At 45.1% G+C, this 13,012-nt stretch overlaps 1 protein-coding gene across 2 annotated transcripts in view; it reads left to right on the forward strand.

Moving 5' to 3' along the window:
• Positions 1 to 9,247, forward strand: part of LOC108805048 (inositol 2-dehydrogenase-like) — a 20,707-nt gene extending 11,460 nt beyond the window's left edge. The window contains exons 4-9 of one of the 2 annotated variants that reach the window (XM_018577004.1): positions 1,550 to 1,658; positions 2,517 to 2,647; positions 4,059 to 4,166; positions 5,164 to 5,282; positions 6,924 to 7,080; positions 8,965 to 9,247. In XM_018577004.1, the coding sequence (XP_018432506.1) occupies positions 1,550 to 1,658; positions 2,517 to 2,647; positions 4,059 to 4,166; positions 5,164 to 5,282; positions 6,924 to 7,080; positions 8,965 to 9,113 (773 nt within the window). In that variant the 3' untranslated portion in view covers positions 9,114 to 9,247. The remainder of the gene's footprint in view (positions 1 to 1,549; positions 1,659 to 2,516; positions 2,648 to 4,058; positions 4,167 to 5,163; positions 5,283 to 6,923; positions 7,081 to 8,964) is intronic. The other variant, XM_018552268.1, reaches the window with a different exon arrangement.
• Positions 9,248 to 13,012: the final 3,765 nt, after the last annotated feature.

Genomic DNA, 13,012 nt, shown 5'->3' on the forward strand with positions numbered 1-13,012 from the left:
CGGTTTCCTCGATAATATTGGTCTGTGTGTAAGCGCAGATGCTGAGGTCGGCAAATTCGACTAGGCCGGCGTTCTCGACAGAACACCGGTATCTGCATTTAGTATCTGGGCATTTTCACGAGTAGATGCTGAGGTCGGCAAATTCGACTAGGCCGGCGTATCTGCGTTTAGTATCTGGGCATTTTCACGAGTATGAATACTTGTGAAAATGCCCAGTATTAACACTGGTGTATCCCTACTAAAAAATGTAATGCATTGCTGGGACTTGTAGTCCTACATAGTTGGAGCTATTCTGCATTGCTACATAATCTTCATACAGCAATGCACAATACCACCAGCTATGCGGGACTACAAGTCCCAGCAGTACATTATAATAAAAGTAAGGTATGCAGAATACCACCAGCATCCAAACCCCACCCTATAATGCATTGCTGGGACTTGGAGTCCTACATAGTTGGTGCTATTCTGCATTGCTGTGTAATCATCATACAGCAATGCAGATTACCAGCAGCTGTGCTGGACTACAAGTCCCAGCAAAACACACACACACACTCTCTCTCTCTTCCCAGTGCCCACTCCAAACTTACCTTTCCTCTCCTGCAGGCCCATGGTCCTCTTCCTCGTCTTGGCGAACAGGGGGCGGAGCTAAGAGACGGCCCTCTTAGCTCCGCCCCTAAGAGGTGGGACCAGCTCATTCTCCTCTCGATATTATTCTCTCGATATTATTCCGCCGCCCGAAAGTGAGGAAATAGTCCCCGATTTCCCCAGGTCAGTTCACGCGCAGGGGGGTGTATGAGTGGGAACAGTTTTCAATATATAGTTCCCACAGGCTGGCTCGCACAAATCACCCCTCTATATCTCCCTCCTGAACATGGGCCGCTCTTTGCAGGAAGGACGCCGCGACCCACTGCAGAAGGTGTCGCGACCCACTTTTGGGTCGCGACCCATGAGTTGAGAACCACTGTTCTAAACTATGTATACAACAATTTAGTGAATAAATGTTTTTCTAAGACTTTTATATACGAGGTCTGGACTGGTTTCTAAAAAGCCCCCTTTTCTCTCCCCACTGGGTCCTTGCACAGCCCACTGCGGAAACAATTTGTTCCTTTGTACTAATATGACTTATTCTATACTTTATGTTGTGCATCCTTAACAATGGCATATAAACGAAGTACTGATACACTCACAGGTTTTTAAATAGAACAATCCACAATCCTTAAAATACATAGATATCAGAATATTACCAGATAACAGCCCACTACCTATAGAAAAGGACAGATCTGTCACATCAAATAGACATCAGGCTAATTCCATGTTGAGACTGTGTTTGCTGGATATTAAAAGTAACTTGATCAGAATCTATCCCATATAAACCATCCTTCCCATGCTGTGATATAGAATATCAGATGATTTAATTCTACACCAACATATTCTACTTGTAGACACTTGTAGCTGCGTTGGCCGTTGTGCCGTATCAGTTGTCATGTGAACTAAAAGTAGACATGGAACTTGCAATTATTTCCATAGATCTCTGTGTGTTTATTTCAAGGGAAAGCAGTCCTGTGCGAGAATCTCCTCAGCACCAACACGCAGATGGTGGAAGCGTGCTTCAATGAGGCAGAGAAACGTGGCAAGCCTCTAGTATGCGGCTTTTACAAGTAAGGGATGCATATGGGCGATTTTGTTATCATTGCTGTATATTAAAACGTAGCTCTGGGGGCATACAGCCTAATACAAATCATGCGTTCTAGAGACCCTGTCACTAGTGATCTTGCCACTGGGAGCAAACTGCTAGCAATGGCTGCACTAATGGTGTTACTTACCTGCTCCCCTATGGCCTCACTAGTACTTCCCTGCCCCTATAGCCTCACCCCAATCCACCCCACCCCTCACTGGCCACAACATTGCAGAATCTCGCTCTCCAATAGTGTAGCATTTAAAGGAGAACTATTGAGAGAGTAAAATATACTTTTCCCAATAATTAATGCCGGTGGGGGTCACTGCAGCTGTCACACGGCGGCTCTAAGGCTCGAGAACTGATCGGAGACACAACCTGCTGATCACTCAGCTCACGGCTTCTGCCTGCAAAGAGCGGTGACTGTCAGTCACTGCTCCCTACAGGGATTCCCCCCTCCCCTCTCTCTTTTCTTTCAGCGCTCATCAGAAGGACAGACAGGGGAGAGTGTGCGGGCACAGCTGGCTCTAGAGAGGCAGAGCCAGCTGTCAATAAAGCAGTGGAGTGCATACTGACAATATTGTTGGGATCTTTCCCGACTGCAGTGCAGTAGCCCCTTATATGCTGACCTTGGGTCACAGGAGGACATTAGTAAATACTCTCCTGTGACCTAAAAGAGAATTAAAGAAAGGTTTGGCCATAGTTCTCTTTTTAAGGAAGGGGAAAGGTGGCCACAAGCGGACCTTGTCTGAAGTGTACAGTCTGCTAGACTTACTGTTTTTTTCTAATTATGACTTAACACATATGACAAAGTAATCTGAGAACCATTTTTCTTACACAGGCGATTTGACCCGGCACTTAAGTACTTATATAAAAAGCTTCATGAGTCCAGTGGCCTGGGAAGAATTCAGAGGCTTTCTGCAGTCAGTCGGCTGTATCCTCCGATTCCTCTAAACAGGATAAAGATGTCAGGTATAGATACCGGGCCTCTAAATACATGTTACTGATCTATTGTAGTCAGGCCTGAGCCTATGCAGAATGTATACATTACAGCATGATGCATAATCAGAGCATTGTGGAAGCCTTGTCGGTGTACATTGTTAGACAGGAGGCTCATGAAAATACATGCAATAGGCGTTATCCATTGTTGGATAACATATCACCTTTATTTTCATTACAAAACCATTAAAACACAAATATTTAGCTGAACTGTGTTAGGCAAAGGATTTGGATTCCGGTCCAGCCAGTCTGTGATGAATGAATTCATATTTCCTATTTTTTGCAAGTCTCCATGTCGCCGGCCAGGCAAGTGAAATGGGAAGTTGAAGAACTAACCCAGTAAGTACTGGTGTCACCTGCCTGGCCTTGCAGTGTGGTAGAGATATGTGAACCACAAGACTGGCTAAAGGAAATGATGAATAATTTGTTTAGCTGATAAAACCAGTTAATGTATTTGTGTCCCGTTTATCCCCCCAAAAATCTAATTTACAAAACATCACTTTCAGGGCTTGTTCACACCACGTCCAGACCAGAACAGTTTGTTCCCAGACCAAAAAGCATACCAGTGTATCCCTATGGTATTTCTGGGCTGTGTTCACACCCGTGCAGACAAAACAAAATACTGCTTGTCTCATTTTCTCTGGTCTGGAATGCACTGGAACATATGGAAATGCAAATGCACTGGACTGCACCTGAAAGCCCATTTTAAGCTAAAAAAAGAGCTGCAAAAATGCACTGCACTGCGTTTGCAGATGTGCTCCCGAGCTGGTCCGGACACGGTGTGAACATAGCCTCAAGGACACATTTTGTCATGCACTAACACAACCCGGTCACTTTGAAAGGGTCCTTAACCATAATCCTCAACACATGAAATAATCGCAGTGCTATTTTTCCCCATCACAGCACACCGTAACGCACAGAACATTCACAGAATATGGTGCACTGATGGTCAGAAGCATTGCATTACATTGTATGTATACATTATTCATTCATAACATGCATATAGTGCACATTGTGGTGCGCGTGTTAACAAGTGCATGTGTGCAGCTACATGTGTGTGAAGGGGCTGACGTTTGCAGTATTATAATATAATGTATTCCCTGTAATAAAATGATAAATATTGAATTCCGAGCTCGCCTAGCGCCTCTGAGTGCAATGTCCAGGGGCTGTAAAGGGGGGGGGGGGAAGTTTTTTCAGAAAAAGAAGCAGCCGAAGCTAAGGGGATACACACGTTTTAGAGACACGGATACACCCAGGTTGGGAGATGTTAGATAGACGTACCAGTGTGATTCCTGGTTCCAATCATATTGCTCTCAGTTTCCAAGTCAGTCCCATAAGGACACATGTTAAATCGCAGCACTAATTCTGTTCTCTACTTCTACAGGAGGCATCTTCTATGGCGCGGCTTTACACGATATCGACATTGTCAACTGGTTGCTCGGCGTCAGTGTTCCCGAAACCGTGTTTTCACTGGGACATGCCTTCTGTTCTGGTATGAGACTCATTGTCATAGAATACTCAAAGCTGAAATTCAGTACCCTTATTTTTATTTCGGAACTCCCCCTCCCCCCCTCCTTCTTCATCCGCCTTACTTTGATTTGTATATTATACTTTTTATATACACAAAAGACACTTCTCTATAAATGTTTTTTAGCTTTTATATGTTTTTTTCTTTTACCCAGAGCTTTAATGTTCTATGTGAAAGCTTCTAAGTCATCTGTTATACACCGGTTCATATTTTCTCTTTAACACTCCTATACAGTTTCCTCGGTGACAACGGAGGATTGCCTCCTGTACTATACGGGGCCATCCGATCGATCTGCTGCACCTTTAACATTAGCGGCCAACAGCCTGTGTGTTGTAAAAAAGTATCCCTAGCTATGTGACATAAATCTCTGGCTGTATATGCTTAACCTCCAAAACACACTGAAGGGAATTTATCAAAGTTGGAGCAGCTGTGCAGGGCAACCAATCAGCCGCTCTCTTTCATTTGCAAATCTTAACTGGACAAACTGAAGAGAGAAGCTGATTGGTTGCTATGCACAGCTGCTCCAGATTTTGTCTGCTCCTGTTTTGATAAATTCCCCCCTGTGTGTATTATGCAGTAGCCATGCCTTCCTAGTTCGTTTACCTGCTGCAAGCATGTGCAGCCTTTAAACCACCAGCACCACCACCATAGTGCAGTCTCAACCTGTTCTGGAGGCAAAGTTCTGATGCTTCCTAAAAGTTCTGAAGCTTGCCTGCCCCAGTGAGGCATCCACGGTGATGGGGAAGTAGGGATGTGGGAGGTAGTTGCAAACTCTGACTTCTGCTATACATCTCTGCCTTAGATTTACACATCTGTGCCACACAGTACAACTCTGTCTGGCAGGCCTGTTATATTTCTGCTGCAGCCACAGGTATTGTCCCTTCCCCAGTTATAACTGCCTGGAGTTTATGTTTTGTGTAACAGTGCAACCATTGAACTCATACTTCTTTCTCTCGCCTAGATCTGGGCACAATGAAGGAGGCGGACACTGTGAACATTAGTATGAAGTTTTCGAGTGGAGCCATAGTGAGTTTGGACATCAGTCAGCACTGCACTAAAACCTGCGACCAGAGACTGGAGGTAAGGCCGGGCTACATAAAATTAGGGCTGCAACAACTAATCGATTCATTCAACAATCAATTATGAGTAGAGGTGCACCGAAATGGAAATTTTTAAAACGAAACAGAAATAAAAAAAATTGTCAGGCCGAAACCGATACAGAAAATGTTTTTTTTATTTTAATTTTTTACATTGCTTTTAGGGGCTTCGGGAAAATATTGGGGGGGTCTAAACAGACCCCTGATGTTTCCCTTTTAAAATAGAAAAAGAGATTTAGGACACAAAGTCCTCTTTTTCTGTATCCCCTGTTATCAATGAACAGGAATGAGTGTTCCTGTTCATTGATAACATGAGGACATGGTATGGTATGTTTATTATACCGACAACTATGAATGAACATGAGGTGATGCAGATCACTCCCATTCATTCATAACTGAGGATATAGTAACCATACTCTGTCCTCAATTATCTACAAACGCTCAGCGATCACTGATCACATGACTGCTTGTACCCGCTCTCCTCTCGGACACGCTGTCACAGGAGGCTGAGCAAGCGGTGCGGGATGTGAGCTCAGCCTCCTGTGACAGCGCTGGCTCTCTCCGCCCACACACCGCTCTGCCGGACTGTGATAGGCGGCTGAGCGGTGTGGGAGGAGAGACTCCGGCCGCTCACAGCGCTCTCGTCCTGCAGCGCTCGGCCGGCTGTCACTTTTCTTTTTTCCCCGCTGTAACACAGAGCAGTGCCCAGCGGGGAGAAAAGAAACCAGGGATGCGCCGATGTATCGGCCGAAACATGGCTCTTTCAGCATTATGCCAAAAGTGCCATTTTCGGCCGATGTGTTTCGGCGGCCGATACATATCGGTGCATCCCTAATTATGAGAGTAGTTGGCAACTATTCTCATTATCAGTTAGTTGGCGGGGGGGAAGGTGAGGGGGAGGGAGGCAGAGGGAGATTTTTAATGCAACCAATCGCTTAGATGAGAAAATAATCGTTAGCTGCGGCCCTACATACAATGGAAATGTGCACATAAAGCATAATTTACCCCTTTTATTATTAAGATTCACATCCATCTGAGCCAGTACAGACCCTTCTTTCTTCCACTATACATCGTGCAGTAGGGAATGAGAAACACCGGTTTCAAAAGTTGCAATTAGCTTTCCAGATCCTCTTCTCTAGAAACTCCAGGACGGAACAGTCCTGCTTAGTTCTCACTGTTTGAGGGGGCTGGGGAGCTTTGTTTGCCATAAATTAACCCTGTCTGTGCTGTGCTGGTAGATTTCATTATCACTAGTAAACTCGACGAGCCGGACTATCTGCCACCTCCTGACAAAGAGTTTAAGATTTCAAGGCATTCTATGTCAATGCACTTTTTTCAATCATTGTCTCTCAGTCTGTCCCGCATCTTTACACTGACATCTATTCTAACTATTGGAAGCCGCCTCCAAACACAAACCGCTAGAAAGGTTAAAAAAAATGTATTTTTGAATTATTTGTATGTATGTTGTGTGAAAGGGAACACAAAGAGATCCGATTGGACAATGCTGTATGAAGGGTGTTTGTCTTTCATACTTCCGCTGGGTTTTTGTAGTTGTGAGCTGTTCAAAGCATGAACTTGATTTTTCTTTTCTCCAAACTGACTGTAATTGTTCTCTTTTCTTTAGTTGTACGGTTGTCAGGGATCATTACGTCTGGACAATCAGAACCCCCTGAGCATTATAGAGAATAATTCATCTTTCCCAACCATTTCTCATTCGCACCATGAGAGGTATAGAGAAGCTTACAAAGAACTCTTCCAGCACTTTATACGCACCATCAAAGGTCTGTATTGCTTCCTTCTACAGCTTAAAGAGACCCTGTCACCTTACCAATCCAGGGCAAAGTGACTGCGTTTGTGTAAATCCTAACTGACCACTTTATACTTTACTAGTGATAATGACATCTGCTTACTAGTGATATGAAGCTCAATGCTTAATTGTGAGTTTGCTATTGTGAGTGTAGTATTCTCTTTTTACCTTTCATATTAAAGAAAGCTCTACACTCTGCCGGTGCGCATTGCTTTTTGGCCGCTCCACTCTTCATACAATCCTTTATACAGTTATATATCACTTTGCTCATTGACAGTCTTGTAAGAGTTTATGGCTATATTTGCCGATTATTATAAGTTTCCACTGTTTTGCTCCATTTCTCATCATGAGGTAAATGCATAGGAGGCACTAGATCTTCAATTGTTAAAGTGACATTAATGTAAAAAATGTCACCCCCCCTTTCCAATGGTGCTTTAAGGACTTATCTTAAATGATGCCTCTTGGTCCGATCATCATCATCTTCTTTCCCGTAGTTTTCAGGAGTCCCTCCAGCACTGGTGCCGGTTACTGATCCAGCGCAGACTCCTCTCTTCCTGTCCCACGGAGCCTGTGCGGGTGCACACTGCTTCATTGACTTACACTGTGTCTCTCCTCTTCTCCCGGCCGAAGATCTGAACTGCGCATGCGCCTGCCCCATGATCCTCGGCGGCCGCTTGAAAATATTCAGATTTTCGGAAGGGAGCGATCGGTGGAGACACAGGTAAGTTTTTAAACTTATTTGGCTCATTTTTTTTTTTTAATAAATGTTTTTGCATATATCTTCTGCTTGCTGGACCTAGATATATGCAAAAACATGCGAGGGTTTAATGATCCTTTAATATGCAGTATTGTGTGCTGACGGGCGATCTTACCGTGTTTACCCGAAAATAAGACACTGTCTTATATTTTTTTTGCCTCAAAAAAACACACTAGGTCTTTTTTTTGGGGTGGGTCTTTTTTTTTTTTTTTATGTACAACAATCTACACTTATTCATGTAGAAAAATATGGTGATCAGGGCAATCGGGGGGTGCCGTACCTTTCCAAGAGCAATATGGTAACCAATCGCTGGCCAGAATGAGTGTAGCGCGCTTTCACTATTGATTCCTCACAGGCGGAGTGCATTTGGTATCACTGTGAGAGGAGTTTGCGCTATAGAGGAGGCATCGGCTTATGTGGCTCTGTTCCCTCCGGTGCCGCCTCGCTTCCTCTAGCGCTGGTTTCGCTGGCACCGCTGATTCTCTCCTGCTCTTCAAGTTCCCCCTTATGCCACCACAGGCCCTGGGAAGGGTCACAACTAGGTCTTATTTTCGGGGTAGGTCTTATATTTTAGCAATTCCCAAAAATAGTACTAGGTCTTATTTTCGGGGTAGGTCTTTTTTTCGGGGAAACGGGGTATATATCAAGCTGGGTCACTTTAGGACTGCTCACATATAGCAAATCCCCCAGTGAAGGAGGAGTCCTTAGCAATGTCTGATGTAGCAAAATGGCCCCACTCATAGGTCAAGAGAGTCCGAGATAGTATTGTTTTATTAGATATTCAGTAGAATAAGAAGCTGGCACGTTCCGGGGGTTTCAACTATTCTGCCTTCATCGGGTTTTGGGACTTACATCACCACGCAAATAATGAGCACCTAATGCAAATAGCTGCTAGTGATTCCACATAGATGTCACTATTATTTTTGGAGTCCATTGGAGTCCAGCCATATTTGAGGTGATAAAAGCCCCAAGCCCCGATGAAGAGGGAGTCTTCGAGCTCTTGAGATGTGTTGGCTTCACGGACCGAGTGTGTACATATATTTCCAGCTGTCATTTGTAGTGGAGATGCAATCACAAAGGATGTCTTGATTTGTTTTGCAGGCAAGGAATGCCCAGCAGTCACCAAAGAACAATACCTCTGCACGCTGCAGATCACAGCAGCGGCCGAGCAGTCCTGGCAGAACGGTTCAGCGGTAGACCTGCGGAACGAGGCCGTAGATATATCGAGTATAAAGACTGAGGTTATATGATCTGTGGGGAGGAAGAGCCGCATTCTGTTATTTTTCTGGAGTTGAAGTTCTTCCTGTCTCGACCTGTTGAAATGGTCGTTTGCACTCGCTTCTGACTTGAGGTTTTGTCCAGATGGTGCTCAGCAGTGACTTTCCCTTTGCGTCTCCCCTCAGATCTCATCTTTAATGAGGGATAAGCGTTTGGTAACAAAGAATTCGGGGCGGTAATCCGTTCCTACAAAAGAACTTTTTCCATTGCGCTGGTCACTCGATGATCTCTGACGTCTGATTGGCCCATGTGGGCATCTCCTTCACGTATCAGTTCCTTCTCTTCCTCGGTGACTCCAGCGCTTGTCCCTCCCCGGCAGTCTTCCACCTCAAAGTCTCGACTTATTTATTGTTATTCTTTTAGTATCTTTTTTACAGTTTTAAGTTTCAGAATTTAAATGAAGCAGCGCTAGAGCGGTGCAGAAATGCCTGGCATCCGTTTGACTGACAGACACGTTACATTGTTTCTCTTTGTCTTTGAAGTGACACTCCGCTTTTGCTGAGGAAAAGAAAACCTCCCCCCTGGGCGTACTCTGCACATTGCAAGTATTTTAGCAAATATCTGAGATTCTTACAAAAAGAATATAAGCTCTGCCATGTCCTTCTCAAAATGACTGCTGAGCTGAAAAGCTTCCTTCATTACATCCACCTGAGCAGTCTCTGTGTTTAATGCGGCACAGCGGCTTAGCACATCTGCCTTGCTCTGGAATAGCAGCAAGCCTGTCACACAACCAAGAGGTGAAATACCTGCCGGCACCCCGGTTACTATAGCTGCATGGAAAGATTAGAATTTGTGGCAATTTTTTAATATCAGGTTCAAGATTTATTTTTTGGTGGAGTTTTCCTTTAAGGCTCCTGTTGAAGTTTGGGGGGTTGTCCTGTACACAGGCCTATCCTATAGAGGCCCTTCCATCCCCTCTTAACAGCAAAGTCAGTAACACAGAAACATGCAAAGCTAAAAAGTGAGCACGTTAGGCTCTTTTTGCTCCATTCAAAGGAAGTGGCTGAAGGGAGCCAATAGTGTCGTCATGAATTACAATGTGACCTCTCTCAGTGTGCAGTCCCCTTTAAATTGGCATAGTCCAGATCCATGAGGTTCATTAAGGTTTCTAGTCTCGGCTGACCGTACTTTACTATGCATTGTGAGACCAAAAATCGTTTATTTCCCGATAGCCATAGGATCAATGTTATGTTGTGTGATTGTTCTTTTTAATGTTTGTCTAGGAAAGTAAGTGATTAAATGTTATTCGCTGTCCGTGTTGTTGGCAGAAACCAAATTCTCTTTTTCTAACTAACCCGGAAGAATGAAAGGTATTTGGCTGGTTTGTTGTTAGAGCAGCACAAGCACTATGAGAAGTGTACAACGGAGGCTCACCGTTCCATAGTCAGAATGGCGCTGGGACCCCGGGATTACCCTATTACTATAGTAGTAGCTGGATACTGTACCTGGAATTGGGGCTGACAGGGTCTCCTCAACAAAGGATTTCCATTTTCCTTGCCTTGTAACTAGCGTCAGTGTGTGCATGAAGTGCCGCACTGGAAGCGATCTGTCCATCTTATCAAAGACGTTATCACAGAGCCAATGCATTGTGGGTGTCAGAAAACACCCCATTCATCAGGGCTTGAAATGGAACAATATGTACCGAAGTTTTAAATGTATGCAAAATGTTGAGGAACCCCCTTCTGAAATGTAAGAAGTGACGTTTGGCTGTTTCCCCATGCAAAGCATAAAAAAAGTGGGGTTCCTCCTTTTCATTAGAATCCCCTCTTCAAATCAGGAGCCCCCCTTTCACATCGCAATCCCACCTTTCCCTTCACAGCCCCCTTTACATTGAGCCTCCTTCACATTAGAAACCCCCACCTACTTTCAGAATAGTCCTACATCAGAAGTCCCCCCTTCACGTATCAGGAGCCCCCCTTCACATATCAGGAGCCCCCCTTCAAATCGGAGTTCTCTTCAGATCAGGGTTCCCCCCTTTCACATCAGAGCACCCTTTCCCTATCAGGGTTTTGCCCTCTCACTTTAGAGCACCCTTTTCCTATTAGGGTTTCCCCTTCTTATATCATAGCCCCCCTTTCACATCAGAGCACCCTTTCCCTATCAGGGTTCCCCCCTTTCACATCAGAGCTCCCTTTTCCTATCAGGGTTTTGCCCTCTCACTTTAGAGCACCCTTCACATCAGAAGCCTGCCTGCACTATGTAAACACATGACTCTGTTGGAAATTTCGAGGCACGCCAGAGGAAGCAAGACAGCACCCCCAGAGTTGCACAGCACACTGGTATAGGAGGACTGTACTAGACAGTACTTGCACTGAGCAGCTATTGGTCTGTCTGGTTTAAGCAGTCCAGTACATATCTTAATTCAAGCCCTGATGAAGGGGGAGTTTCTTGTTCCTGAAACATGTTGGCTCTATGATAAAGTCTTATATATAGCTATATATCTATGTCTGGACAATGAAGTCCTAGTGGAGCGCTTAAATCTACCCATAGGATGAAAAAACAAATTGTCCATCACGTTCACCCAATAGTAATACACATAAATCATTGGAAAATCTGCATCTGCGGAGCTCATCCAGAGGAATGCAAAAAACCCTCCCTGAGCGCAATGCAGTTTACATCAATTGGGGACAAATCCTTCCTGACCGATATGAAATATCAGTTTGTATGGTAGAAGGGGCGGGTCTGTAGAAGGCAGTGACCAAAAGGGTTAAAATTTCCTTTTTAGAAGTTTAATAAAACTTTGTATGACAGAGAAGCTGTGCCTACCAGCGGAGGTCAGTTTAATCCGAATTGCCTTATAAGAGCCATTGTGCCTTTTTATTTGCCCCTCAGCCTCTCCCCCCCCCGGGACGTACTCCTGTGTGAATGAGATGTGTCATGATACGCAGGTCTGTGAATCACACATCACATATTTTCCACATATATCATATAAATCATTAGCCCCGGGACATCCTTCTGTACAGACATTTTATGTTCCTAGAAATCAGAAGCTGGAGGTTACCTAACCCGGACCTGTATGTAAAGGGAACCTGTCAGCAAATTTCCCTGCACGGCCAGAGCACCCATCAGTCTCCGTAGGCTGCCATGGCACGATTGCCAGATCCAGGGCAGAGCACAAGGCGAGGGTATCGTACAGAGCGACATGCCTGTCCTTAAAACTGGAGATTTCCAATGTAAGCTGAGAATGGGAATCCCCCCATCTGTATATAGCAGAAATGCCTGTGTTCTATCAAAGTTTGTGACTACGTTGGAATGTGTGACCGGTCACGTGGTCACGCCCAGTTTTTCGGCAGTGGAATGTGTGACCAGCCATTAGTTCAAGCATTGTAATGCTTTATCGGCTGTTCCAGGCCAGATTGGCTCGCTGCGCTTGTGCAGGAGAAACGATCATCTGCCTGAACCAGCTCTCAAATGTCACTACTATGTGAGTGCAATCTCACATTCCACCGCACTCACGAAGTCGGATAGAAGTGACATTTGAGGACCGATCAACTGTTCCAGGCAGATGGGGTAATGCAGATCAATTGTCCTGCACATGCGATCTGCGATGCCGATCTGCCCTGGATCAGCCGACAAAGCATTGGAATGCTTGACCTAATGGCCGGTCACACATTCCACCGCTGAAAACCTGGGCAGGATTGCATTAACCTCTTGCCGTCCGCCCGTTAAGAAAAAACGGCCGGACGGCAGACTCGCATCCGCGGGTTGCCGTCTCCAGGCGGCATTTTTTTCCTGCTCGTGCGCGCCCCCTAGCGCGCGCGCACGGGCAGGAAAGACCCGCTCGTTACTTCAGCCGTTAACGGCTGTTTCACATAAACCACATTACCGGTCACACATTCCAATGTAGTCGCAAACTTTGATAGAACACCGG

This window comes from Nanorana parkeri, unplaced genomic scaffold (genome assembly GCF_000935625.1).
Source record: "Nanorana parkeri isolate BGI_ZX_2015 unplaced genomic scaffold, ASM93562v1 scaffold5, whole genome shotgun sequence".
Taxonomy (NCBI): domain Eukaryota; kingdom Metazoa; phylum Chordata; class Amphibia; order Anura; family Dicroglossidae; genus Nanorana; species Nanorana parkeri.